This window comes from Podarcis gaigeae (genome assembly GCF_964106915.1).
Source record: "Podarcis gaigeae genome assembly, chromosome: 9".
NCBI lineage: Eukaryota > Metazoa > Chordata > Lepidosauria > Squamata > Lacertidae > Podarcis > Podarcis gaigeae.
The window spans coordinates 51,659,504-51,686,673 of NC_139685.1; the positions used below are offsets into that span (position 1 = coordinate 51,659,504).

General features: G+C 41.5%; 1 protein-coding gene and 1 long non-coding RNA gene across 4 annotated transcripts in view; one reads left to right on the plus strand and one right to left on the minus strand.

Annotated features, from left to right (window-relative positions):
* PRDM5 (PR/SET domain 5) overlaps positions 1-16,157 on the plus strand; it is an 88,997-nt gene extending 72,840 nt beyond the window's left edge. For all 3 annotated transcript variants that reach the window (XM_083755710.1, XM_083755709.1, XM_083755711.1), the window contains 2 exons: positions 2,424-2,528; positions 14,569-16,157. In XM_083755710.1, coding sequence (XP_083611836.1) covers positions 2,424-2,528; positions 14,569-14,733 — 270 coding nt within the window. In that variant the 3' untranslated portion in view covers positions 14,734-16,157. The remainder of the gene's footprint in view (positions 1-2,423; positions 2,529-14,568) is intronic.
* Positions 16,158-16,791: 634 nt separating this feature from the next.
* Positions 16,792-20,329, minus strand: LOC310852546. The gene is made up of 2 exons (XR_014568247.1): positions 18,835-20,329; positions 16,792-16,997 (listed from the first exon to the last, which is right to left on the minus strand). It is a non-coding gene; the product is annotated as an uncharacterized lncRNA (long non-coding RNA).
* Positions 20,330-27,170: the final 6,841 nt, after the last annotated feature.

Below are 27,170 nucleotides of genomic sequence, written 5' to 3' on the forward strand. Positions count from 1 at the left end.
TGCCAGTCGTAAATCAAAGCATATGTAATAAAGGAAACTCTATAACCTGTCTCTTTTATGTGAACCAACACATTGAAAACACATCTCTTAGTCATATATTAAAACTTTAGGTTGCTAAAATTATCTTGCCACCAGTCTTTCGTTCTTCACTCCTTCCTTGATCTATACTCCATCCCTATCTAATCACAAAATGCTACATTCACTCAGAGATGTGTAAACCAGCCCTATATAGGAAAGAGTAAAGAAATAACAAGCTTATTTCATACTAGGTTTTGGAAGACTTAGGGGGCAGCCTTATTTCATAAATCATAGCCATGGGTTGGGCTGAGGTTACATTCGAAAGATATCTGGAGAGAAGCCAGGTAGATTTTTGGTCCTCTCAGCTTGCCGGATGAGATGAGTGGCACTAGAAAAAAATCTCATTACACTGTGATAGGTCCCTTTTCCTTTGTGGCCACTCTGTCTGTCTGCCCTGCTAGCAGTGAAGTTGCCAGCTACAGCAGCTGAAGCAGTGTCTCTGACAGAAATAGGTTTAAGTACATTAAACTCAGAAAACAAGACAATGAAAATGCTTGCTCCCGATGGCCTCAGCCCAGATAATTGTTTTCTTGGAATGGAGTGCTTTCTTCTCAGAGGTTTTCTTTCATAAGGGTTTCTTTCCTCCTTCAAATGTCCTCTTCTTATGAGTCACTTTCAGAGTTGGAGTGAGCCATTCACCCAGAGTGGACGAGACAGCATCTTCAAATCACAGTGCAGGCAAATGATAAACAAAACATTTGTGAGGCATGGTCAGTAATCCCATAGCTGTGATTGTTCTGTATACTATCTGCATTTCTTTGCATCTCAGATATGGAACTGCTTACTATACTTTATTTTGAGCTTTTTACTGAGCAGCACATGCAGATAATAAAATGGATTTTCAGAGGGCTTACACCAGATGTGGTTTGCATTAACTACAATACAAAACAAATTAAGGCTATGTTGGTGATGCCTGTTTTTCATATGCCTGAGACATATACTTCTGTAAAAATTACAGGGGCCTGTCTGTGGAGTATTTACTCAATCTGTAGTCAGGGAGGGGAAAAAATCCTATTGACGCAAAAGCCTGAAGACAGGACCCACAAGATTCTTTTCTAAATATCTTGTTTGCTAGGAAATAGACCTATTCTGATGTATTTTTTTAAAATGCTGGTTACCCAAAGTAAAATAAATATCAAGAAGCCACAAAAGTGGATAAACATTTCTCTGAAAGGAAAAACTTACACAAAAGAGCTCCATCATCAGGAGTATGTTGAGACTACATTGAGGAGTTCTTATTCAGAGTGGTAATTTCATCATGCATTTGGCAAGTTTAAAACTAACACTGAAGTACTGTAGAAATATTAATATTATTTATATAGGTGATGTGTGGGGATGGGAGGCGTTCTTGACAGGAATCTCTGCCCAGCATTATCAGTTAAACTGAAGAACGCATCCACAACCTCTCAAACTTTCAGTGTATAGACTTCCCACAATTTCTTTCCATATCGTATGCACAGATAACTACTTTTAATTGTGTGATTCTGGAAAACCCTAGCACTTGTGGTCATTGGTATTATGGTTCACAGAATTAAAAATGGCTTCAATCAAAATGTTTCTTTTGAAAATAGGTTGTAAATCAAGCTTTCTGAGACACTGTGCTTTTTAGTTATTCATATTAAAAGTTATGGAAAAACAAACACACCCACTTCCCTGAAAAACACTGGTTATGAAAGACAGAGAAAGATTCCTAATTGTTAAAGTAGAAGACAGCTCCTATTGCTGCTGAATTATTTTGAGGGGGTATTCAGTAAATTTTCGTTACAAAAATGTAGATAGCCCCCAAATGGAAGGAGTGAGAGATAAGGGCTGCAATCATATGCCTACTTATCCTAGAGTAAGCTCCATTGAACTCAATTTATAGTTAGTGTAGCATTGTACTGTACCTGTTGGATTTTATTGAAATGGTATGAAGTGGACATAATTTAAAATTTAGGCAAGGAGGAAAGTTGAAGATGGAGACATGGAACTTAACAGGTTTATTTGAAGTTGTTACAATAGCTAATATACTGGAATTGTTTTTAGGTGTGATTTTGCATTTGTAATTTTGTCTCGATCATGATGATGAACGATAATTGTAGGAACAGTTACACTGGATTGTATAGATTTCGTAGTTTGATAAACAAATGATATATTGAGAGAGGGCATGGCTAGGCTTCCGGTGCAATACAAGGTGGCAGCTTTCTCACCAGCTATAGAGACTCATTTTGCTGGTGTCTGCACTGAACTTTGTCTCGTGAAACTAATACAAAGCCCTCACCATCCAGTATGGAATGCTGTCCTGTTAATAGCCTGCTCTCTGCACCGAGTCACTTTAATTCCTTCTCTTGCTCACTGTGCTACAGGAAAAGCCTTACCAGTGCTCCGAGTGCAACAAAGCCTTCAGTCAGAAACGAGGCCTAGACGAGCACATGAGAACCCACACAGGGGAGAAGCCTTTCCAGTGTGACGTGAGTTGGGTTTCCTTTTGATCTATTTGCGTTTAATCCAAAGGTGAACCCCAAAGGGTGCAACCATACCCACGCCAACAGCAGCGGACAGTGAGGTGGCACAGGTAGGGAGGCATTTCTCACCTGGCTTCCCAAGGCCAAGTGCCACTGCCAGCTTCAGATCGGGGAAGGGGCAAGGTGTGGGAGCTGAGGGTATTTCAGATGCAGCAGAGCCAGTTCCATGCACCTGCCACCCCACCCACCTCATGTTGTGCTCCTCATGCCTCTTTCCTCGGTAATTGGCAGCAAGGCTCAGTGTTGGGAAGTCAGGTGAGCAACACTTCTCTGCCTGTACTTCCCACCGACTGCTGCTGCACACTTACCTGTGAGTAATTCTAACTGACTGGGACTTACTTCTGAGTAAAAATATGTTCAAGAAACATTTGCATACAAGGTTGTCAGTCTTTCTCAATCTTTGATTAATTAAAGATGGAGTAGCTAGTCATCATCATCATCATCAGACCTTTATTGGCATCACTTACAAACATTCAGAATAAATGAGCCAGTGCAATCTCGTCGCCATTTCAACAGTACAGTAATTTGCCAAAGGGAAGAAGAGGCGAGCAATCTATTGAGTAGCTAGTGAAATTTCACTCAGACAATTATTATTATTATTATTACAGTGGTACCTTGGGTTAAGAAGTTAATTCATTCTGGAGGTCTGTTCTTAACCTGAAACTGTTCTTAACCTGAGGTACCACTTTAGCTAATGGGGCCTCCTGCTGCCACTGCGCAATTTCTGTTCTCATCCTGAAGCAAAGTTCTTAACCCAAGGTACTATTTCTGGGTTAGCAGAGTCTGTAACCTGAGGCGTCTGTAACCTGAAGTGTCTATAACCCGAGGTACCACTGTATTTGCTTTGCTTTTTGTTGCTTGCTTTGCTAAGGACATCCTAGTATGTTTACTGATTATATAGTGTATATAGAATCATAGAGTTGGAAGGGACTAAAAGGATCATTTAGGCAAAGCAGGAATCTTTTGGCCATCATGGGGCTTCAACCCACAGCCCTCATGCTCTACCGACTGAGCTATCCACATCATTTAAGAATTGTTTTTACACGATAGCAATTCCTCTGTTTTGTTTAGAGTGTCTGCTCTTTTGACAGTTTAGACTTGGTGGTTAACTGATCTAGGATTATAATTTATTTTATTGCACTGCAAGACATTATTAACAGCACAACCCTATGATTATGCATTAGCAATAAACTCCATTGAGTTCTGTGAGACTTACTCCTAGGCAAATGTATGCAAAATAAGCAACATTGTGCTGTATAGCACTTACACCCGAGTAAAGAACAAAGTAGATGATATATGAGATGCGTAAATGCATACGGCTTTTTAAACATTTAAATACCAACCTAGGTAAAGGTAAAGGACCCCTGCATGGTTAAGTCCCATCAAAGGCGGATTATGGGGTTGTGGCACTCATCTTGCTTTTAGGTCGAGGGAGCCGGCGTTTGTCCACAGACAGCTTTCTGGGTCATGTGGCCAGCATGACTAAACCACTTCTGGTGCAATGGAACACTGTGATGGAAACCAGAGCGCACAGAAACACAGTTTACCTTCCCGCCACAGCGGTACCAACCTCGAGGTCTCCTAGTTCAACCTGGCACGCTAACCCTTTCATCCCACACTAAGTTTTTGTTGAAAATTGAAAATTGCCACCCCTGAAGCTGGCATTCCCACTGCCATTAGAAGCTGCCATTGGGGTCTGATCTCCCTCTTGTTGACATTGCTCTTTAATTATATTTAAAAACACATGAATACCTGAAATACAGTCATGCATTTCTCATAATGTCCAGTTTGGTCCTTTAAGTAAGTAGGACTGCAAGCTTTAGTTTCCAAACTGCTTGCAATGTCTGTGTCATTTTCCCCATAGCAATTTTTCCTAATGTTAGTGTCCATAATTACATGTGTAGACTCCATGCACACATCAAGAATGTCTATTTAGGGAAATGTTTCTGAGACCACATCTTTTTTTGTTTGACCCTGTTTCCTTCTGGTTAGGGAAGTGATGTCAGCTAGAGGAAATTAATGCCAAGTTCACGGCTCTTAAAATACCTAGTAAAAATGCTTGGCTTCATTAGAAATGTTAGCATCAAAAAAATAGGATAGTGGCTTTACATTTTTGGTCATTCCTTTTTCCCCTTTGAGTAATTGTCTAAAGGGATAAGGAATTCTTAAAGTACCATTCTCTGGAGTTTAATTGTACTATTTTCTTAATCTAATGGTGATCTAGTGTCACAAAAGATGGTACTTTTAAAAGATGCCTAAACACATAGGGAGGAGCAGTACCTGTACCAGTCTGAGAAGGAGAAGAGAATCCTTTTTTCTCTGTAATAAATTCCATTTGTGTTAATATGAGTTTCATCTAGAATTTTGGCTAGAAAGGATACCTGCCTGCATGCCAGTTTTATTCAAGATGCTGCCTAGATCATTTGATTGCATGCTTTCTTGACAAGGATTTCATGCTCAGATGAGCAAGGAGAAATTAGAACAGGGACAGACTGCATACTCTCAAGCATTTCATAGGCATTCTTTTGTGTACTGCTGACATCTCCACTTTCACATTGTGGCTGAAATCCTATGCACAACTGGCTGGGAGTAAATCTCATTGGAACACAATGGGACTTACTTCTGAGTGAATATGCATAGTATTGCACCGTAATGATTATGGCCAGTGCATCATTTACCCACCTACTATTACACATTACTGCTGAAGTCTCTTCTCCATCTACTCTATACTGCAATCATTTATCTTTCCACAGCTTGCTATCCATAGGGTAAGCAAAACATACCCTGTCCTCAATATGGACCTCAAAAACTGAAGTATTTGTGTACCTGCATGCTCACCAGGGACAGCATATATCTGCTCAATCCACAGAATCATACAAGTTGGAAAAGGCCTCAAAGTCATGTGGTTCAACCCTTTGTAGATGCATGAAATCTTCTGTTAAGGCATTTCTGATAGTTGGCCATCAGTCTCTGCCACTAAAGGAGAGTCCCCCAGTTTCCTAGGCAGTCTGATCCACCTCATACCATCAAGTAGCTTGTAATTTCAAGAAGTGCTTCCTAACTTTAGTTGAAATCCCATTTCTTGTCATTTGGACCAGTGCTCTTCAACTTTGAGTCCCCATATGTTGTTGGACTACAACTCACATCACCCTTGACCAATGGCTAAGTTGGTTGGGGATGATGTGAGCTGTGGACGAGGAACATCTGGGGACCAAGGTTGACCAATGCTGACTTGGACCTACTATTTTGGATCACATGCCAACACACTGACCACTGGCTTCTGGCCAAGACATTGGGTGACCTCACTGACAAGCAGTTCAAGCCTAGGGTGAGCAAATTTGCTGCATCTGCTAAGTGTCAACCAAATATCTGAAGATGGTTATCAGGTGACCTCTTAATTGTCTCTTCTCCATGCAAGGCGTACCTACCTCCTTCAACTTTTCCTCATAGTCTCCAAGTCCCTCAACATCTTTGTTGCCATTATCTGGACATGGCAACATTCCACATTCAGAGAATTAACTTTTAGAGGCCCAGTGAGATTATTATTAACTTTTTTCTATTTCCACTGATTTGTAAGAAAATCTGAAAGGTTCACTGAACTCTAGCAACTAGCTTAATTCTGTGAGAAACAGACACCATGGGTAACATGAGGCGTTTCTGTTTTAATATTAATTCAGCAATTAGCATTGAGAAATGCCTTTAGTGACAAAGATTTAAATGAGCTCAAGTTTCACTTATTGCAGTAAAACACTTTTATGTGCCTCAGGAGAATTCTGCAGTAACAAAGCACCGAGACTCCTGTGCATTAGGAAAAAGATCCTTTTAAAATGTAAATATTCCTTTCCTTCTATAATGAGAATTAAATGTAGGGGCAATTCTTTCCCACTCTGCTTTTTTCTATTCTCATCCAAATGCAGTGTGTGGAGACTGTGTGTGCTTTGTTTTTGTTTTGTCCCCCTCCCCTTTTCATACTAGCTTCTATAATGCCTACCCAGATTAAAATATTGGTTGCGTTCAGAATAATGCAAAACCATGATTTGCAAAGCCAAACCAGGCATTGGCATTATGTTTGAACCAAAGATAATGTGCAATTCATAATTCATCAATTCATCATGGACAAACCACTGCTAGGGCCATTGCCCTGCCTTAAAAGGTTGTTGCACCATGCATATGGTACTGAATTTATGAATAGATCATAACTGAAACAGAGGAACACCAAAGTTTACTCAAACACATTCAAATTAATGAACCTTAGGCAGCCATGTTCATTAATTTCAGTGGGTCTGCTCTGAGTATGACTGATTTGGAATACAACCCTAGGTCTGGAAGCTCAATTCATGGTGTGGATTCTGAACTATGGTCTGCAAAGATCATGATTTGGCATGAAGGCTGACTTGAGCCATTGCAACATTTTTGTCCTGTGCATACTTACCTACAAATAAAAGCCATTTGACCTAGCAGGATGTAGTTCTGTGCAGGCATGTATAAGATTGCACAAAACAGCAGTAGCAAGAAAAGTGTCCTGTGTGTGTGTAATCCTAACGTTAGCTAGAAATATTGTATGTTTAACTGTAATATGCTTTACGATCATGGACCTGAATTGCAGGTTTTTATTAGACTATTTGCAAAGCAGATCATAAAAAATATCACCAATTAAATGCCTAATTAATGTCAGCAGGGGCATGGATGAAGATCTCATTGAAATTTAAATAGTTGTTCCATATTTTGTTTGGTTTACAATAAGTTTTCAAAAGCCTGAACAGTTCCACTGTTGTATTTAGCAGTCTGTAACAACTGACATCTGATGGACAGTACAGTGGTACCTCGGGTTAAGTACTTAATTCGTTCTGGTGGTCCGTTCTTGACCTGAAACTGTTCTTAACCTGAAGCACCACTTTAGCTAATGGGGCCTCTTGCTGCCGCTGTGCCGCCGAAGCACGATTTCTGTTCTCATCCTGAAGCAAAGTTCTTAACCCGAGGCACTATTTCTGGGGTAGCGGAGTCTGTAACCTGAAGCGTATGTAAACAAGGGTACCACTGTATTTCATAACTTTTTACTCAGAGTAGACCAATTGAAATTAACAGACCTAACCTAGTCATGTTCATTAATTTCAATGAGACTACTCTGAGTAAAACTTTGTTGAATACTGGCAGGATTTTTTTTTAAAAAAACTGGTGTAAAAAATAGGTTTGTTCAAATAAAGGTTGTGTGTAGGACTGAGCAAATACTAGCTTTTTGCTTGAAAATATTTGATTCTTAAAGGACTCAACATGCATAGGCTGCATTTATAGTGCTTTAAGAATCAAAATGTGCACCAGCCCCTTTGGTAATATAACAGACTTTGCACTGCCCACAGGGATGCCACTGAAAAAGGCATCCCCATGATGAATTTTCTGCTTGCACCAGCTGCTGTAGCATACAACATGCCTTAGAGGCAGGATAATCTATTACTGCCACACATGGAACATTTCCACATCTTGGCATAGCTGCCAAGAATGTCCTATGGGGCATGTAGATACGATAGCAGCAATCTATGAGGTAATTCTAGGTATTAGTCAGTGTTAGGTATTTCAGTAAAATTCACCCAGGGTTGCTGTTTTTGGTGACATCACCACATTGTGTATGTGTGTTTCATCCTTCCATTGAGGTGCCTCTGTATCCTCCTTCCACCACATTTTTAAACATGCTTCTTGGACAGAAGACCCCATAGGGCATTAAAAAAAATAAATCCTGCTCCTCTTACCCTCCCAACATGGTGTAGAGCCAGCATGGAGTAGTGGTTAAGAGTGGTGGGCTCGTAATCTGGTGAACCGCTCCTCCACATGCAGCTGCTGAGTGACCTTGGGCCAGTCACACCTCTTTGAAGTCTCTCAGCCTCACTCACCTCACAGAGTATTTGTTGTAGGGGAGGAAAGGAAAGGAGATTGTTAGCCATTTTGAGACTCCTTAAGGGGAGTGAAAGGTGGGATATCAAGTCCAAACTCCTCCTCCTCCTCCTCTTCTTCTTCCTCTTCCTCTTCCTCTTCCTCTTCCAGTTTCCATACTATAGGGAGACAGGGCTGGCCCACCCACGAAGCAAGGTGAAGCAACAATTTCAGGCAGCAAGATCCATAGGGGCAGCAGATCCAGCCTCCAAGAAATACATTGCCAGCTGTGACATGCTCCTTGGAGACTGGATCTGCCGTATCCTTGGCATCCCTCAACCCCAATGCCACCTCTACAGTGGCCTCTTGGGGAGTAGGAAGCCCTGCTGGTCTTCCCCCACCCTTGTGTCTAATGTAGATCTTTATCCCACCCCCTGATGTAGATCTACACTTAACTCTTCTTCCCTGGTGGACATGGGGAACTGTTTGCTTCAGGCGACAAAATGTCTTGGGCCATCCCTAGGCAGAGCCATTGCACTAGCTTCCTGGCAGGTGGGTTGCTTACTTAGAGAGAAGAGACAGCAAGGAGGTTAAACTTTGATTTTGCTGTTGCATTTACCCTGCTGCCTTGCCCCCTCCTTCCTGAGAAGCAATAGCAGCCTATCTACCTACCGGGAATGTAGTATGGCGTCTCTGCTCCAGCCAATGAGCCACTTCTAAGTATGACATATTTCAAAACTGGGGGAAGCTGACACACCCGGCAGAAGGCTAGAACCCTTTACCTTCACAAAAGGTTTTTGCAAAGGGAGGATGATCATTCAAACATCTGATTCTCAGCTTGCTGTCTGAACTGGTACAGTGCAAGGAAAGACTACGCCATGTGATATTTCTGAATGTGTAATTCAACTCTAAGCGTACATTTCTCATACTGAGATGCTTCCTTGTTCTGTCCAGCATTTAGCATACATATACTTAAACTGCCCATTTAAATTCTCACACTAGGCATTTAAACACATTTAACATTAAATAAGCTACATTAAATTCTTTCTCAGCATGTTTCAAAAGCCTTTTCTTTCAGCTTTTGATGCTAGATTCTAGAATCTAGAACAGCATCTCAGCTAATAAAAAAACTGCTTTCAAACTTCAGCTTTTCAGAATGCCACAGAAAAGTTGTATTTTGCATGACTCACCTTTCCTGTTTGAGGCAACCCATCTTATAATTTTCTCCATGCATTGCAGCTACCACTTTGCAAACTCTTTGTACTGTTTCTTTGTTTTGTTTTAACCTTGGCAGTGCACACTTCTTTATTTATTTGCAGGCTTTTGAAATGTTACAGTTATAGCATATCAAGAAGAATTTACTGCTCAGCGAGGGATAGGTATTAAGTGTGCATCTGTAAGCAGTTTATTCTTCTCGTTTTGCAAAGATAATGTGCCATTGTTAAACTGTCATCACTTGTATGATTGAGACTCATTAAGAACTACTTACTGGTAGCAGAATTTGACACGGCACATCTGCTGAAGATGATATTCCTAGAATTTATTTTCAGGAAGATGAACGATGTGTCTATGATGCTGCATAAACATATACATTCATGCAAATGTGGTCATCGGTAGTACTTACTGGGTTAAATGTTTATTTGTAGCATCTACATCTGTTAGAGGTTTCATGATTTTGGTAAAAGAGGCATTTTATACTTGCCATTTAAGTGTGCAGAAGTCACAGTCAGTATTTAATCAGTGTGGTCCAGTGGTCCACATGATTCCATTTGACCATGTTATAATAACACAGGGAAGGCAGAGATTGCAGGCCCTTCAACATGTCCCAGGTGAAAATAGGGACATGTCATTTCCCGTGTACTCCATAGTAAGGATCACTGCCTGAGCCTATTATCACACATTGCTGAAGGCTCTAGTCACCCAGCTGTATTTGTTTACTCTGAAATTGCCTGCCCTTCACTGATTTAGAAGCCAAGACAGCGCCTGTTCTTTTGTTTAACTTGTGTTTTGTTTTAATTATATCTTTATCAGCAGTTCAAAATACAGTACAGCTGCTGCAGTCTGCAAAATGTTTGGCTGCACGCTGCCTTAGCGTTCATGCACATCTATTTACATGCCTGTACATTAATGGCAAGCTGCATCCACACAAACATCCCACATGCACACTTAAGAGAATTACGTTCACACTACAAACATTTGCACAAGACGCCACCAAAAGGCAAAAATAGGATCCTATATATATATATATATATGCTTTCGTAGATTTTCACGGGTACAGGAATGCAGGTTTTGGTGTCCTCGGGTGTCTTCCCGTGTAAAAGTTGGGGTGTCTAGGCGACGTTTCGACGAGGTCTCACTCGTCATCTTCAGGCTGGTGCTTTCGGCTTCTTGTTACTGGAACAGAGCGGGATCTCAATGTTTGAGTTCCTATAAATACTGTAGAGGGGGTGTGGTGTCTAGCCTCCAATGTTCTGGGCAGAGAGGAAGTTCCCAGGCTAGTGTGCCTTTTCTTCTTTTGTTCCTTAATTACTTGAGAGATACCTTGAGTGATTTCTTGAGTGATATCCTGAGTACCACTTAGGTGGGTCATTAGGTGTGGATTAGTTGCTAAAGTCTTTGTGTCTTGACCTCTTGAACTTTGTGAAGAGTTTTCCTGAGAAGATGGCTGTATTGCACTTAGTTGTGCTTTGGCTTGGCTTCGTGTATAGGGGCGAGCTGTGGTTTTGTGGCTTGTGTCAGCCAGATCTGTGTAGGGATTGCAGGGGGGTGCAGCATCCGGAGGTGCCACCATGGATTGGCTACTGGATGGTGTCAGTAATTCATCTGTGGAGAGGGTCTGGGTTTGGGTCTGGTGTGGTTGATTGGTGTTGGCGTTCTGTGTGCCTCTGGATCTGGTGTCAGTTTTTGTGGGGAGGGCTAATTTCCAGATGTCTGGCAAGCGGGATGTGTCGTCACGCTTGTTCATGTTGTGAGGGTGTTTCTCTATCTCGATGGCTTCCATGATTATTCTCTTGTGGTGATGTTCCGTGTTAAAGAGCAATTTGGAATCTGCAAAATTAATTTCGTGTCCTGTTTCTTTCATGTGTTGGAAAAGAGAGGAAGTTTTTTCTTCTTTTTTGACGGCATTCTTGTGTTCTGCGATACGTGCATTTATTCGTCTGTTTGTTTGTCCAAGGGATCTATGAAATACCCTGCAAAGTCTGCCCAGCCACGTACATTGGACAAACAAACAGACGAATAAATGCACGTATCGCAGAACACAAGAATGCCGTCAAAAAAGAAGAAAAAACTTCCTCTCTTTTCCAACACATGAAAGAAACAGGACACGAAATTAATTTTGCAGATTCCAAATTGCTCTTTAACACGGAACATCACCACAAGAGAATAATCATGGAAGCCATCGAGATAGAGAAACACCCTCACAACATGAACAAGCGTGACGACACATCCCGCTTGCCAGACATCTGGAAATTAGCCCTCTCCACAAAAACTGACACCAGATCCAGAGGCACACAGAACGCCAACACCAATCAACCACACCAGACCCAAACCCAGACCCTCTCCACAGATGAATTACTGACACCATCCAGTAGCCAATCCATGGTGGCACCTCCGGATGCTGCACCCCCCTGCAATCCCTACACAGATCTGGCTGACACAAGCCACAAAACCACAGCTCGCCCCTATACACGAAGCCAAGCCAAAGCACAACTAAGTGCAATACAGCCATCTTCTCAGGAAAACTCTTCACAAAGTTCAAGAGGTCAAGACACAAAGACTTTAGCAACTAATCCACACCTAATGACCCACCTAAGTGGTACTCAGGATATCACTCAAGAAATCACTCAAGGTATCTCTCAAGTAATTAAGGAACAAAAGAAGAAAAGGCACACTAGCCTGGGAACTTCCTCTCTGCCCAGAACATTGGAGGCTAGACACCACACCCCCTCTACAGTATTTATAGGAACTCAAACATTGAGATCCCGCTCTGTTCCAGTAACAAGAAGCCGAAAGCACCAGCCTGAAGATGACGAGTGAGACCTCGTCGAAACGTCGCCTAGACACCCCAACTTTTACACGGGAAGACACCCGAGGACACCAAAACCTGCATATATATATATATATATATATAAAATAGGAACTAATTTTGCTAAAGGGTATGGGACCATAAAGTCTACTGCATGCTATAAATCAGGGTTGGGAACATCTGTCCCTCCAGATATTGTTGGCCTCTAACTGCCATTAGCTGTTAAGGTGAAGGATCACAGATAATGGGAGCTGTAGTCCAGCAACACCTGGAGAGCCACAAGCTCCACACCCATTGCAGGCAACTAAGTTCTATGGTGATCGCCCTCATTTCCATAGAGACGATTCATAGTGCACTGGATCCTCCATCTCCTTGCCATCATTAAAACTAGTTTGTTCCAAGCAGAGCTACCAAATTCATAGCTGAAAGTATGAATTTACCTGAAAGTCTTAAGTCTTGTTTGCTGCAAAAGACTAATATGGCTACTGCCATTTGCATGGCAGAAGGAGTAATTACAGTATGGAGCTGCAATAGTGCCTTGCCTTCTCCGGCCCTTTGCAGTAGTGTGTTAAGCATTGGGAGATAGAGGATTTGTCTCATTGCTTGTTCTTCCCCAGCCCTTGACACCTATTAATGAGAGACAGCCCTAGCCATTTTGAAAATTCCAGTCTGGTCACAGGGAATACTTGAGTCTGTGGTTGTTTAATTTAATGGTGCACTGTAGAGGTTGCACACAACTGCTTTTCCTAGATGTGGGTAATGATCATCTGATTGCATTGCACTTATCCTTAGGTCTTTTGATAACTAGGAATGCATTAAGGCTCTATATTCAAACCTGTAATTACTAAAATAGGCTCGTTTGGAGCAGAACTGACCATTGGTGAGGAAAGAATAACAGTTTCTGAGACAAATTCCTTTTAGGGCAAATACTCTTTTCTTCCAGTGTTTATATGGCAGTCCTTAAAATAATACCTGTAAATGATGCTGATTCCGCATTCTTATACCTTGACAGAAGTATGCTGGTACTGTTTCCAAAGGGTTATGGAAAGCAGTTCATTAATCATTGGTCTTACAGAGAAAGACTCAGCAGTCAGGATGTGTTGTATGTTTTCTCATTCAGTATGTCATTGCATTGTTTTTGCTTGCACAATGAATAATACCAGATATCCTTGGGAAGATAGAACACAGCTTAACTCCCTATAAGGGAGACACTGTTCAAACATCAGCCTCACCTGAGTTTTACTTCTCATGCAGTTTATAAGCACAAGTAGTTATATTATTGTTAAATTAAACCCTTAGACCAGAAAATTACTTTGGGAGGGAGCAGGAAGTACAGATATTGCTACCAACTGTCCATAAAAATAACAGCTTCGCCCTGTTCTCTTTCTTTATCAGAGGTTTGAGATACAGAAATCAGCAGCATGGAGGTAAATATGACCATCTGCTCATGCTGAAAATCAAATACTTTTCAAAGAACAACTTCAGGGCCAGTTCAAATGTTGTCAAGTGTAGTGGAAGTGACTTTCACTTCCTATTCTTCATACTTCTCTTAGTGAGCACAGATTAGCAACTTACCAGGTTCTTAAGTGTTTCAGGAGAGACAGTAGAGACAACTGGCTTGGTCTTATTCTGAGGTTGCTATTGGTCCACCCCTGGTTACTAGCTTGTGGAGTGATGTTTTTTCCTCCATGCATTGCTGTACTAGTTTTCTCACTAGCTGAGGATGAGAGATAGTCACTTGCTTAACGTTAGAGAGGATGAGCAGCAAAATAGAGAAGGAGTGGTTACCTTCTTTATATCCAAACTGTGTGATCTCATAAAGCCACACAGCCTTGCTGGGTTCTCCAGAGAAAAAAGGAGGCAGCTCTACAGTGGTGCAATCCAGAGATACAACTAAAGCCTTCTGATATGATTAGATAAAATATTAATAAAGTTAGCAGCATATCCCTGGTTCAGAAATGGTGGATAATGTTACCCTATTGCTTAATCTGGGTTGTGCATAATGTTGGGTGCCCAAATGTCTACTTATGAAATATTCTTCTGAATCATCAACAATCCACTGGTTTCCTTTTTGTCTTTTTATCATTGCTTTAGGTTTGTGACTTATCGTTCAGCCTGAAGAAAATGCTGATCCGGCACAAACTGACTCACAATCCCAATCGCCCCATGGCGGAATGCCAGCTATGCCACAAAAAGTTTACAAGAAACGACTACCTCAAAGTACACATGGAAAATGTCCATGGAGAAACTGACAGCTAATTTTGGCTTGCACGAAAGAGTGTCTAGTGTTTCCTTTGTAGGAGTATAAACTCCAGACTTCTCACCTGATTAGTGAACACAAGACACACACACAAAACTCTAATGTGTTCACATAATCACTTTTTTCATGGTGTCTTGTATTTCTGTTCAGACAAAAAAGAAAAAGGGTACCCTACATTACATGAGGCTAGAATCAACGTAAGTTTACATAATGCGGGTGGATTTATAAGACCATTTTAGAAGGGCAAATTGTCACCCAAATCCATCGCCATTCTGTTATAGGTAAGAGTTCTTTTTAAATGCTCTATCATGTGGTGAAGTAGATAGTTAACTAAAACTGCAATCCAAAGCACACTTACTGGGTGTAAATTCCAGTCTGCTGTTCCAGTAGACATGCTTAGCTTTGCACTGCACAGGGTGTACACGTTTTGTTGCCAGGATATGGGGAAACAGTTGCTTTCTCTAAGGAAACAATCAGTGAGTTCTCTGAAATAATAGTATAAACTCACTGTATCTCATGCCTCAGACATTATCACAGTCTAGTTTGAAATTTTACATATTGAGGATGGTGCTTTGAATTACCTTAACCCACCTCATAATTACACATGATTGGGTTCCATGGAAAGCATGGGGACCTCAGCAAATGTCACCCTAGGATAATAAAGTAAGTACCCTGTACTGGTTACTGAGAGATTGCTAAGTCTGTGCAGCACTTTATTACGCTTTAGTAATATTATAATAGTGGCTAGATTTTTATTAACCCAGTAAATTGACTTCAATTCTGTTAACCAGCATGGCTCTTGCAAGCAAAGTTTATTCTGGTTTATACATGTTTTGATTAAATTCAGAACTGATATTGAAATACTAGAATATTTTTCAAGTGCCACCGTGCTGTGGAGAATGAGATCTGGGGACATGCTGTCTCAACTGCTTCAGCATGGTTTATTACTTTGGGTTGCTATTGTGGAAGGCAAATCAAAAGCAAGCAGTGTGAGTAATTTTTGTTGAAATGCTCCGTTAGCACTAATGCAATATTTGTAAATGCCAGTGCCAGAGGAAACAAAATCTCAGAATGGTATTCAACATCTGATTAAGTCAAGGAACATGTAATTAAATTGCTAGGAAGAATTTTTACCCCATGGAATTCTGCGGAGTTTAGAGTTAGGCTTGTGCAATGAACCTGTCATTCATATTCTTTTTTTATATATTATTATATATTATTATTATAAAGACCAAGACTGGGTTATGAATAATTTGCTAACTACATTACTTTTTCAGCAAGTAGTTTGTCATAATTATTAATGGAAAGCCTGTAAATTCTCTTACTTGGATAAGCCAGTTAATGTTCAAGGAAGCAAATAATGCACCAAGGTGTCATCTTTGTAGGAAACAAAAGTTTTTAAATAAATTTGGTTCTAGGTTGATATTCTTTCAACAGTTTTCCTCTTTGGAGTTTGCTGCTTGTGCACCAACAAATAGGCTACAAAAGATTTTTGAGCTGTCACAGACACAATCAGGAGGTATTTTTTGTGTCCCTTCTGTAAGTGATATAGACTACTGTAAGGTAGGTCAGACATATTTTACAAGTTGCTGCTTCTGTGTAGATGTAATTTGAGATTCGTTGTTCTGTCAAGTCTAGTTTGAGATCTTCATAAACGAACTTTCAGCTGTCAATTGCACTGACAGGCACACATGGGATTTCTAGTTTAAAAGGCTTATAGTAACTGACTTTATTGAATCATGTCATTTGTATTTAGCAGTTATCACTCTCTCAAGCATATGGCTGTGTCAGAATAGTCCAATCAGTTTTGCTAGTGCAAAGCCATGGAGCTCCGTGAAGCCTGAAGTATCAGTTCTGCGGCTGTACAATGAACACAACCAAATGGACTATCCAGACAGAAAGCCAGAGAAAGGAAGAGATTGGATATTGTATACTGCATAAGTCGCTCTTACAGTAAAACGTGTGTGTGTTGTAAACGTGGAAATAAAAATCACAAGAAACAAACACATACACACAATCCTGACATTCCACAAAGAGGATGCATCACTAATTAAAAGTGTAATTGACAAATGCTTTTAAAAAAGTTTATTTAAGAATATAAGAAAGATGCTATGCCCATTTAGTTCAGCATCACGTTCTCATAATGGTCCACCTTATGCTGGTGGGAAGACCACCAGCAGGACATGAGGACCATAGCAGTCTTCTGACTGGTGCTCAGAGGCATGCAGCCTCTTGATACTGGAGGTAGTACAACTCATAGACTCTGAAAGAAAAAGAACACAAAGTGGAGTTTTCTTTGATAATTTTTCACTAAACTAATGGTAGCCAATTTGTTGCTCTCTAGATATTGTGGACTATAACTCCTATCATCCATGACCATTGGCCATGTTGGCGCTAGCTGGACACCACTACCCTTTGACTACCCCTGCACTGATTAGGGAAATTCTGGTTTACCATAAATTAACAACCCTGCAAGTACTCCTAGGACAACTTACACACTTTGGCTTAGGTGGTGGCCGGGCTTCTTTCATTAAGTTCTAACCTGTTATCATTGAATTTGTGGCAGAGTCTGGTTTGATGTTCCTTTATTGTCCTCTCTATCTCATTAAATAATGCTGGAGGTCGAAGGTATGCTCCCAGATGTGGTTTAAGGCAAGGATGCCTTTGGCATAGTCAAAGTTTTCCCCGCTCTGTTCCATGAGAAGGTCACCTTCATGAATTAGAATTTATTGCAAATCAAAATGCCCTTTTTTCACTTGGTCTTTTAATTTCAAATGTAGGAGAAGCAAACAAGGGCACTTTCCCCTCCTCCTCCCCCACCGTCTTACAACTCAGTAGTTAATGCAGTATTGAGTGTTAAGTGACACATTAAGTGTCACTTTCCCTGTTTCTTGTTAGTTCTGCTCATGTGACATTCATCTTTCAGGCAATTGAGGTGATGGTTAACCCTTGGTTATGTCTCGGGTTACAAAAAAAGTGAGCTCAGAGACTTTGCATGACATGAACTCTTATCATCACCCTTCAGCGACAAAAGAACACAGGAAGGGAACAGCCACCTAGAATGACAGAGATAGAGAGAAGCCCAGATACTCCCAGTTCCCACCACAGATTCTATCTGAAGTAGGTGAGACTACATTCCTGTGCCTCGTGATCTGGCTCTGGCATGAGATTAGCTACCCTGAGATCAGCAAGGCACCAACAGTATGGGGGAGAGGAAGGAGGCAAAGTGAAAACCTGGATGCATTTAATGTTTGGGGAAATGGCTAACATGGAGAGACAACTGAGTGAACTGCTTTGATGCATATTTCCTTTCAAAGAGATTTATAGTGTGTGAAGTTCTGAGGCCACACCAGAGACTGCAGCTGAAAGAAGCCAGGCAAAAGACTAGGTTTGCCTGAACTGAAATGAAGCATTTTTAAAGGGGGGCATATCTATGAAACATAGGACACACTGTTTCTTTTGTCCCTTTGAGGACCAGTTCTCCAAAACGCTTTAAGTAGCTCTGTGGTTATAACTGTGATCGAGGAAGAAGTATATCACCAGCTGTGATCATGTTTACAGTCACTGTGCCTCTGCAATGTTTTGTGCAAACAAGGCAGCTGAAAAATGTGCCATGATCACACCATCAATGCCCGAAAGCAGCACCTGTCAGTGTGGGCAGGTGTGCTGATGAGAATCCTTCCTTCATAGGACTGCATCCATGGGAGACTGCGTACTTTTGTACTCCAAATCTTTCATAATTTTAAAACAACTACAGCTTCTTTACAAACTTAACACTGAATATAATCTCTTGGGTACATAAAGGCTTGCCATATAACAATTTTGTAGCAGCAACGGGATAACTTCCCACTTTAATGGATTCCTTTACAAGAGCATTGGTCCAGCACAGTTAATGGGATAATTGGTAACATGATATTTTATGCATTCTTTCATTCATTTCTTTTCTTTTTAAAAATATCCTGCCAGTAAGAATTGCTTTCAGGGCAGCCAACAACACATGATAAAGCAATTAGTAACATAAAATCAAAAGCAGTAAATAGTAGGATTAGAAACAGCAAGATTTGAAACAGATAAGCTAAAACCACAAGATAAAAACTCACCCCAGCCAACATTTAGGAAGGTGCCTTATAGAAGTCACAGACTATTGGCCCATCTAATGCAAGTTTTATCTGCACTGGCTGGGATAATCTCAGCAGGATTTCAAACAGGGTTCTTTCCCCAGCCTTACATGAAGATGAACCTGAGTTCTTCTGTGTGCAAAAGGATGGGTTCTGCCACTGAGTTAGGGCCTGGGAAAATAAAACTGTTTCCTGATGCTGAAGAGACTTGAGTAGGTGCCACCAAGCAAGCATCACAACTGTCAAATGGGTGTTGGAAAGAGCAGCACTGTGTGAGAGAATGCCTTGCTTCATAAGGCAAACCAATGAATGCTTAAGTGCAGAGGCTTCACATTTTTATTCAAAGAAAACTGTATTTTATTATGTGGCAGGGCCCTGCTACAGCTTGGAGTGCTGTCTTTCTTACGTGCTGCCCGCAAGTACTCGAGTGGTACAAAAGGGAAAGTGTTCATTCAGGAAAGAACTGAATAAAATTAAGAAACGAGTCCACTGTGGAAAGAACTAACTAAATAAACGGTGCTCAGTTTGTTCATGTGACATTGACATATCTGTGGGTGATATTCCAAGTTAGTCATACAGGAGCTCCAATGAAATTGACAGACAGGTAATTTAAGTCCATTGATTTCACAGGGTTTGCTCTGAGTCTGACTATCATTGGATACCACACTATAGTTATATACTGAGAGAAAGGGAGCTTTGGATCCCTTTGGATTCTGAACAGTGGAAATATGTCTGCACTATTTGCAAAAATCCAAAGATCAAAAATCAGTAGGCAGATACTGTGGACTTTCCTCAGAGAAGGTTCTTGAATAATGGGATTGTTTTTCTTCTCTGAGGAAAGAGGCTGTGTGTTTTCAAATCCACAATCTCATTTCCAGTTTAAACAGCTGTTCAAACACAACTGAAGGAAAATTTGAAGCAGGTACTGGAGCAGCATTCTGTCAGGATTAACAGGTTACTGTGGACCTTGATCACTTTTAACTCTCTCAGTTCTATTTTTCCAATAAACTGAACAGACAAATATTGCAGCCTGAAATATATCTGTTTGGGAACAGAATAATTTAAAAGTTGCAGTAACCATAAGTGGAGTGATACATTCAGGTGTCAGGGTTGGGAGTTTTTACCTTTGTTTTCTGTGTCACATGCATGCCACAAATTGTAAATATAACATATGAGAATAAAGAAGCCTCAATCCATTAGTGATCATAATATCAATATACATATGAAGCAGGGATTTTGTGGAATGGATCATCTTTCATGTCCAGTAATCATCTTGTTCTGGCACTCCTTCTGTATCTTAACATAGGAATTTGCCAATATTCCAAGTCAAACCATTGTCCCATTTAGCTCAGTATTAGCCACCTCTCCATGGTTTCAGCAAGATTTCCAGGGATTGAACCTGGAACCTTTCTTTGGGTTCAGAACCATGCATAGTCCAACGAGTGTTGCCCTTTTAATATCTCTGAATGCATGGTCAGGTTGTATTGAACTAGCCATTGGCCATGACAAATCTGAATCAAAAATAAATACAAGCAAAAGGGGTGTAGTGCCACAAATAATGGTCTCTATTTAGATCTCTGTGTCTCCCTTGCAGTTCACTGCTATATGTCCAGGGTTTTCTTTCTGATCTTTTTGGCCGCCAAAGCAAAAAAGGGTGACTTTATGAGTCACTGAAGCATTTACATCACTAAGAAGCCACAGGGCCTTCTCTGCCGGGGAGAGACATATTTCCTGTACGGATGGTCAGGTGAGAAATTGCCTCCTGGGTCCATGTATAGTGGGCAATATAGCAAATAGTGCAAGATGTCTTCCACTTGCAGTTGCCCACATACACAGAGTCTGTCTTTTTATGGTACCCTGTTATATCCATCTAAGATGGCAAAAGGCATAGCTTGAAAATTCAGCTCAGTAAAAGCGAATCTAAGTGAGGCTGGCTGGAGATTTGACAGGTAGCTGGCTCTAAAATGGACTGTTTTTAGAAAGAGGAACCAAGGAGGATAACTCCTTCAGTGGTGGGAAGGAATGTGATGAAAATTCCTGCCCTTTTATATCTTGGAGCTTAATGGCCAGTGGAGAGCTCCGCAGGGAAACTGGGTCTTGTGATCATTCTTCTCACTTTCCTTTAAAACTGATTCATGTTAGTGAATGCCACAACTACCAGAGGCTAGCAACATTATTCGCCTCCTCTGCAAGAAATTAAAAAAGGGATCTACTACACCACCTCAGTCAGGATATGGCAGCAGTTTGAAAGCACACTGCCCTCAAAGGACCTTCTGAATTTCATTGTGAAGCCCGAGTCAAGGGTCAAGCAAAACCAGCTTGTGGTGGCCTGAGGTGTGAAAGTTAGCTGAGAGACCAAGGCAAAGATGTGTTTGAAGCAGCACCTCACCTGCATTGCACAGCAATGAAAAAATGAGAGTTCACATTCCTCTTCTTTTTCCTCTTTCTGGAAATGGAGATGATTTCAACAAGGCCTGATAATGCATTTTCAACTCATTTGTTTTTATATGTGAGTTTGTGTAATAGCTTTCATTATTATTTTTAGTCATTTCCATGGACACTCAAGTCAAGGCCTGCAATATGTATTTACTTCCTTGGGGTTTTTGTTTGTTTGTTTTGAACTAGATGCTCATTAAAGCAGGAGAGGATATATTAAATCCACCTTTAGGACTACAAGGACGCCATTTCGTTCTCCATCAAATTGGCTGTCGTGGTTCAAAAGCTTTCTGTGAAGAAGAAGGAGGACCCTCTGTAGTCAGAGATGTCTTCCCAAAACCAATTCAGAACAGGGCCAGGCTGGACTTGTGCAGCTCCTGTGTTTGCTCCAAATGGTTGTGGTAACAGACTTTGCTTATTGAAAAAAGCAAAGCTAGATAATGCAGCTGGCCTTGGCTGATCTTTCTCCACCCACTATCCCTCCTTGATAACATTTTGAGAAAAACCAGAACCACAAAAATATACTTTCCCCCTGAAGCAAAAAAAAAAAAAAAAAGCATCACAGATGGCTCCTTGGGTTTATATATTCTCTTTCTGATTTGCTATAGGTGAATCCACAGCTGTTGTTGATTTTGTGACTAAATTGATAAGCACAGCTCAAGCGCCATTCAAGAAGTTAGAAAATATATACACATTACATTGCCTTGGCTTTTTTTTACATAAATAAGAATAGATCCCTTGCCCCTCATGAATGCATTTTATATCTGAGGCTGAATCTTTTAGGGTACCCATTGGGGGGGGGAGGAATGATTTCATTATGTTTTATGTTCATCTACTAGGATGATTTACAAAAGTACTTAAATCATTCTTCATTTTCCTAATTAGAAAACGTTCTCTTACCAATTTATTATTTAAGAAGCCTTTGCTGAAAATAAGTCTGTGATTGTTTTGGTGATGTAGTATATTCCTGATATAACACTTCGTTCTGTCTTGCTGTTTTCTACATGGTTCATTGGAAGGCTCTCTCAATCTTGACTACAGAAAAATATGAACCAGGCTTCCAGAACTGTGCCGTCCTATTGATGGTTGAGATTGTGCCTGGGATAATGTGCTTCCTGTTGTCCTGCACTGCAGTGTGTAAAACTGCACAACAGCCATGCAGGGCCTGCCCTATAAAAGGTAAAGGTAAAGGGACCCCTGACCATTAGGTCCAGTCATGGCCGATTCTGGGGTTGCGGTGCTCATCTCGCTTTATTGGCCGAGGGAGTTGGTGTACAGCTTCCGGGTCATGTGGCCAGCATGACTAAGCTGCTTCTGGCAAACCAGAGCAGCGCACGGAAATGCCGTTTACCTTCCCGCCGGAGCGGTACCTATTTATCTACTTGCACTTTGACATACTTTCGAACTGCTAGGTTGGCAGGAGCATGGACTGAGCAACGGGAGCTCACTCCGTTGCAGGGATTCGAATTGCCGGCCTTCTGATCGGCAAGTCCTAGGCTCTGTGGTTTAACCCACAGCGCCACCTGCGTCCCTCCTATAAAAGGTAGAGTGAGGCAGTTGTTTCAAAAGACTGATAATTCAGGTACAGCTGTGGCTGTCTCTGGCTATTCCACCACATAGCCTCTTTTGGGCCGCCTAATCTGGCCTTGCTGCTTCAGGTGTGCTGGAGGATGCTATCCCATCACCAGCATTGAACTAAGACTTGCTGCCTGTCCAGTCCACCTCTGTACATGATAATGACGGGGGCCATGATCTTGTCCTTGGTCTCAGGCTGCAAAATGTGAAGCCAAACCAAGCAGCAGATGAATCGTGGTGGCATTTGGAACCAGGATGTGGTAGCCAGCAGGGAGTGTAGTGGCTTGGCGGTTATCAAAGGCCTTTGCCCAGTTGTCAGCCTATCCTCAAATATGATAGGAAATGGGCATGCTGCTCATGTTCCACATTTCTCAATGATTTAGGCATAATTGTGGTAAATTCATGTTCTTCAAAATGCCTTGCAGAAGGTCAAAATCCTAGAGTTCCCCAGTGCTTCCTTGATCTCCTTTCTCTGCCTGGCCCACTGAGGACGAAGCATGTGGTCATTGTGCAGAAAGACAGTGTGACAGACTTTCTCAATGGATGAGTCATAAGAGCAAAGGGTCTTTTCCGTAACTGCATCACACTTCACTTCACTTACCTCCTCGTGTGTCTCATATTGCATTTCCACTCAGTCATCCTTTCAGCTGCTTCTTTTTACATCTTCATTTTCATCACGCTTAGGTAGTCTGAAAGGTTTCGGTATTGTTCTAACTGGAGCTCATGCAGAAGCATGTTAATAAAGCCCCCGCCGCCGCCTGACAAGGTACACGAAGTGGAACAGCTTGGTCTGCAACACCAATGAAAACAGATGGAAAAAACAGGGCTGTGTGTGATGTAAGATGTATCCAAATGTGGAGGATCTTGCCCATTTATCATAGGAGACTGCTGACAAACAAGTGACAGTAATGAATGTGCCTCTTGAGATGCAATCTGGATCTCCTGTATCCGAGGAAAATCTATCCGTTGGCATGTTAGTGGCGAATAGCTGCCTTGCTTAATTGATTTCAAACTGTACCATATTAGAGGGGAGCAACAGTGAAAAACATACCGCTGAATTAACTGTGTGGAATTGGCGAGTACCATCCTACCGCCTGGTCACGCTAACCGCTGAACAGTCCATTGCAAGGGCCCTTTTTAATGGTATGCAGTGACTGGGCCAGGTTTCAGAGGCAGTATATCTATGGATAGCAGCTTCTGGGAGCAACCACAGTAAGGATTAAGAGCCTGTGGGCTTCTCGGAAGCATCTCATTGGCCACTGCAGAAAACACGACACTGGACTGGATGGGTGCAGTGGATGTGATCCAGCAGGGATCTTTTTGTGTTTGTTATCTGAACTGGATGTGTTATTTGCTCATGAGAATTCACATGAGCTACCCGCTCAGCGGCTCTTTTAACAATGTATGTGAATATGGTTCTTTTTTGTACTTTTTTTAAATAAAAAAAATCATGTTGGATTGAAATGCAGTTCAGACAATAATTTGCATGTTATGAAACCTCAGCACTTGTTGGTCTGCAAGTGCCCATCGTGTTGTGAAACAGCAGGGGGGAAAAACAGCCTTATGAGACTATAAATGCACTATAAAGTGCATTTATAGTGCAAAGCAATTTGGCCATACTTCTCTTTGATTCAGTAGGCTCATAAAATACAGCATGAATGTTGAATGTCATTTGTATTTGTTTAGAGTAGTGGAAGAGAGCTCATATTTCTCAAACACATATTTGTCAAACTAATTGTTGTTGGAAATGAATAATTCACCTTTTTGTCCTAGGCATACCATGTCAGGTCCAGGAGCTTTGGAGGTGGGGTGCTTTAGATGACCTTTGTATAATCATAATCACTTATCATTTATACCCTGCCCATCTGGTTGGGTTTCCTCAGCCACTCTGGGTGGCTCCCAGCAGAATATTAAAAGCAGAATAAAACATCAAATATTAAAAACTTCCCAAAACAGGGCTGCCTTCAGATATCTACTAAATGTCAGATAGTTGTTTATTTCCTTGACATCTGAAGGTTGGGTGTTCCACAGGGTGGGCGCAACTACTGAGAAGGCCCTCTGCCTGGTTCCCTGTAACCTCACTTCTCACAGGAAGAAAATCGCCAGAAGGCCCTTGGAGCTGAACCTCAGTGTCCGGGCTGAACGATGGGGTGGAGACACTCCTTCAGGTTACTGGGCCGAGCCCATTAAGGGATTTAAAGGTCAGCACCAATACTTTTAATTGTGCTTGGAAACATACTGGTACAGGTCTTTCAGGACCAGTGTTATGTGGTCCTGGCGGCCATTCCCAGGCTGGGTGCTGGGATGGCGGCTGCATTCTGGATTAGTTGTAGTTTGGCGTTTCTTCCAACTATACAATTCTATGATTCCATCAGATGGTTACTCAAATGCAGACTCTTCCTGTGTGTTTTAGAAGCAGATACAGAAGAATACCATAACTGCTTTATTCTGTGATCTGTCAGAATGAGGTAACAATAATTGAATTCGAAGCCACTTTAGCAACTGGAAATGAATAAGACAATCAAGATGAATGCATACCAAAGTGATCCGAGCCCTGGGCATTATCATCAGCAATTCCCTGTTGTAACAGAAGGCTGCCATCTGGTTTCACATGACTTTTGCAGATCCCTGGCCCACCTTTTTCATTACTTTTACTAGAATACTAACTCCTGTTTAGCAGCCCATCCTTTATTCAAAGGAAGTTCAAAGAAATGTAACGCAAATGTTACTAATCCTCTGGAACTCCTGAATAACCGGGTCAAGTTCATGGAATCACTCGTATAAGTGGTGCCGGGTATGCAAGGTGTCAATTAATAGAAGGTGGGCTATCAGTAAAATAAACAGAAGAGCATGAAAACAGTAACTGAAATGAGAATTCTTTAGCTGAATTGAATGGCAGGAGTTAAGTATGAAAAATTAAAATGGGTGTCTGTTGCTGTTGGCATCCATCGGCCTAGAGTGGCAGTGGAGTGCACTTCTGGGGGTGACGTCTTTGTTGTTGTTGTTGTTGTTTAGTCATTTAGTCGTGTCCGACTCTTCATGACCCCATAGACCAGAGCACACCAGGCACTCCTGTCTTCCACTGCCTCCCGCAGTTTAGTCAAACTCATGCTGGTAGCTTCGAGAACACTGTCCAACCATCTCGTCCTCTGTCGTCCCCTTCTCCTTTCCCAACATCAGGGTCTTTTCCAGGGAGTCTTCTCTTCTCATGAGGTGGCCAAAGTATTGGAGCCTCAGCTTCAGGATCTGTCCTTCCAGTGAGCACTCAGGGCTGATTTCCTTCAGAACGGATAGCTTTGATCTTCTTGCAGTCCATGGGACTCTCAAGAGTCTCCTCCAGCACCATAATTCAAAAGCATCAATTCTTCGGCGATCAGCCATCTTTATGGTCCAGCTCTCACTTCCATACATCACTACTAGACACAGCAATAGCAGCAATGCAGTGAGTGCAAGCCTGGGCAGGGTGTATGGAGGTCCTGGGCTGTACAGACAACACGACCCTCCCACTTGGCCTCGCTGTTGAGGAATGGCTGCTGTCCTTGTTACTGCTTTGCTGCATTACTGCCAAATTGTGAGAATTTTTACCATGGGCTGAACTGGAGGGAGTGTCAAGGAGAGCAATTTGGGAGTCAGTTGGATAACAGTGCGAGTTACTATGATAGGTATTTACTGGCAAGCACTTTACTGACCTTTGGAGCCTTGTGATCTCTTTTCCATTGAGATATTTGGCCATATGTGGAGTGCAAATGTCACAGCCCTTAAGCATTTGTCCAGATGCACCCATATTAAAGGGTAAAAAGGGACTATTACAACAGCACTGCTCACTTGGTAAGAATCAATGGGGGTTGGTAAAGCAAAATGCAGAACTGAATTGAACTTTATGCTAGTAGCATGGAGGCCCGCTCAGACTGTGCCCTATTGCAGAATGCAACTAACTGAGAGAAGAACCTTTGCTTAGGGATGTTTTTAATATCTGATGTTTTATTCTGTTTTTAATCTGTTGGGAGTCGCCTAGAGTGGCTGGGCAAACCCAGCCTTATGGGCGGAGTATTAATAATAATAATAATAATGTAATGTAATAATAAAATAACAACAACAACTGGATGAGCCCATCTAATATGGCACAAAAGGAAAGTGACACATTCCACATATTCAGTAGCTCTTCCAATCTCAGACATATTGGCTGCCATCATTGTTCCACTCATCCTTTGTGGAGGGATAGTGGGCAAAACGACAGACATCACTTTCCAAATCACATGGAAAGAGTTCCTTTAGCAGGGGTGATCTTTATTCTTTGCTTAAGTTAA